Source organism: Heterodontus francisci, unplaced genomic scaffold (assembly GCF_036365525.1).
Source record: "Heterodontus francisci isolate sHetFra1 unplaced genomic scaffold, sHetFra1.hap1 HAP1_SCAFFOLD_151, whole genome shotgun sequence".
Lineage (NCBI taxonomy): Eukaryota > Metazoa > Chordata > Chondrichthyes > Heterodontiformes > Heterodontidae > Heterodontus > Heterodontus francisci.
In genome coordinates this window covers 28,912-30,000 of record NW_027141586.1, presented here as the reverse complement: position 1 = coordinate 30,000, position 1,089 = coordinate 28,912, and the positions used below count along the sequence as shown (strand labels likewise).

The 1,089-nt window shown below is 64.6% G+C and overlaps 1 protein-coding gene across 1 annotated transcript in view; it reads left to right on the top strand.

The window, feature by feature from the left end:
- The window catches only part of LOC137364077 (probable G-protein coupled receptor 139), a gene marked incomplete at its 5' end in the record, with an annotated part of 156,199 nt that extends 156,134 nt beyond the window's left edge, over positions 1–65 (top strand). Inside the window, one exon of the mRNA XM_068027521.1 lies at positions 1–65. This exon is cut by the window's left edge and continues 834 nt beyond it. Within this exon, the coding sequence (XP_067883622.1) occupies positions 1–65 (65 nt within the window).
- Between the last annotated feature and the right edge of the window lie 1,024 nt (positions 66–1,089).

Genomic DNA, 1,089 nt, shown 5'->3' with positions numbered 1-1,089 from the left:
TCAGAGAGCAGGTGAAGAATGTGCTGAAATATCCCTTTAATACAATTATTAAATTAATTCAATAATCAGAGGAGGGGGAGGGGCCTGTCACCATGGAGACAGAGCGGGGGAGGGGACTGTCACCATGGAGACAGAGCGGGGGAGGGGACTGTCACCATGGAGACAGAGCGGGGGAGGGAACTGTCACCATGGAGACAGAGCGGGGGAGGGGCCTGTCACCATGGAGACAGAGCGGGGGAGGAGACTGTCACCATGGAGACAGAGCGGGGGAGGGGACCTGTCACCATGGAGACAGAGCGGGGGAGGGGCCTGTCACCATGGAGACAGAGCGGGGGAGGGGCCTGTCACCATGGAGACAGAGCGGGGGAGGGGACTGTCACCATGGAGACAGAGCGGGGGAGGGGCCAGTCACCATGGAGACAGAGCGGGGGAGGGGACTGTCACCATGGAGACAGAGCGGGGGAGGGGCCAGTCACCATGGAGACAGAGCGGGGGAGGGGCCTGTCACCATGGAGACAGAGCGGGGGAGGGGCCTCTCACCATGGAGACAGAGCGGGGGAGGGGCCTGTCACCATGGAGACAGAGCGGGGGAGGGGCCTCTCACCATGGAGACAGAGCGGGGGAGGGGCCTGTCACCATGGAGACAGAGCGGGGGAGGGGCCTCTCACCATGGAGACAGAGCGGGGGAGGAGACTGTCACCATGGAGACAGAGCGGGGGAGGGGCCTGTCACCATGGAGACAGAGCGGGGGAGGGAACTGTCACCATGGAGACAGAGCGGGGGAGGGGCCTGTCACCATGGAGACAGAGCGGGGGAGGGGCCTCTCACCATGGAGACAGAGCGGGGGAGGGGCCTCTCACCATGGAGACAGAACGGGGGAGGGGACTGTCACCATGGAGACAGAGCGGGGGAGGGGCCTCTCACCATGGAGACAGAGCGGGGGAGGGGACTGTCACCATGGAGACAGAGCGGGGGAGGGGACTGTCACCATGGAGACAGAGCGGGGGAGGGGCCTCTCACCATGGAGACAGAGCGGGGGAGGGGCCTCTCACCATGGAGACAGAGCGGGGGAGGAGCCTCTCACCATGG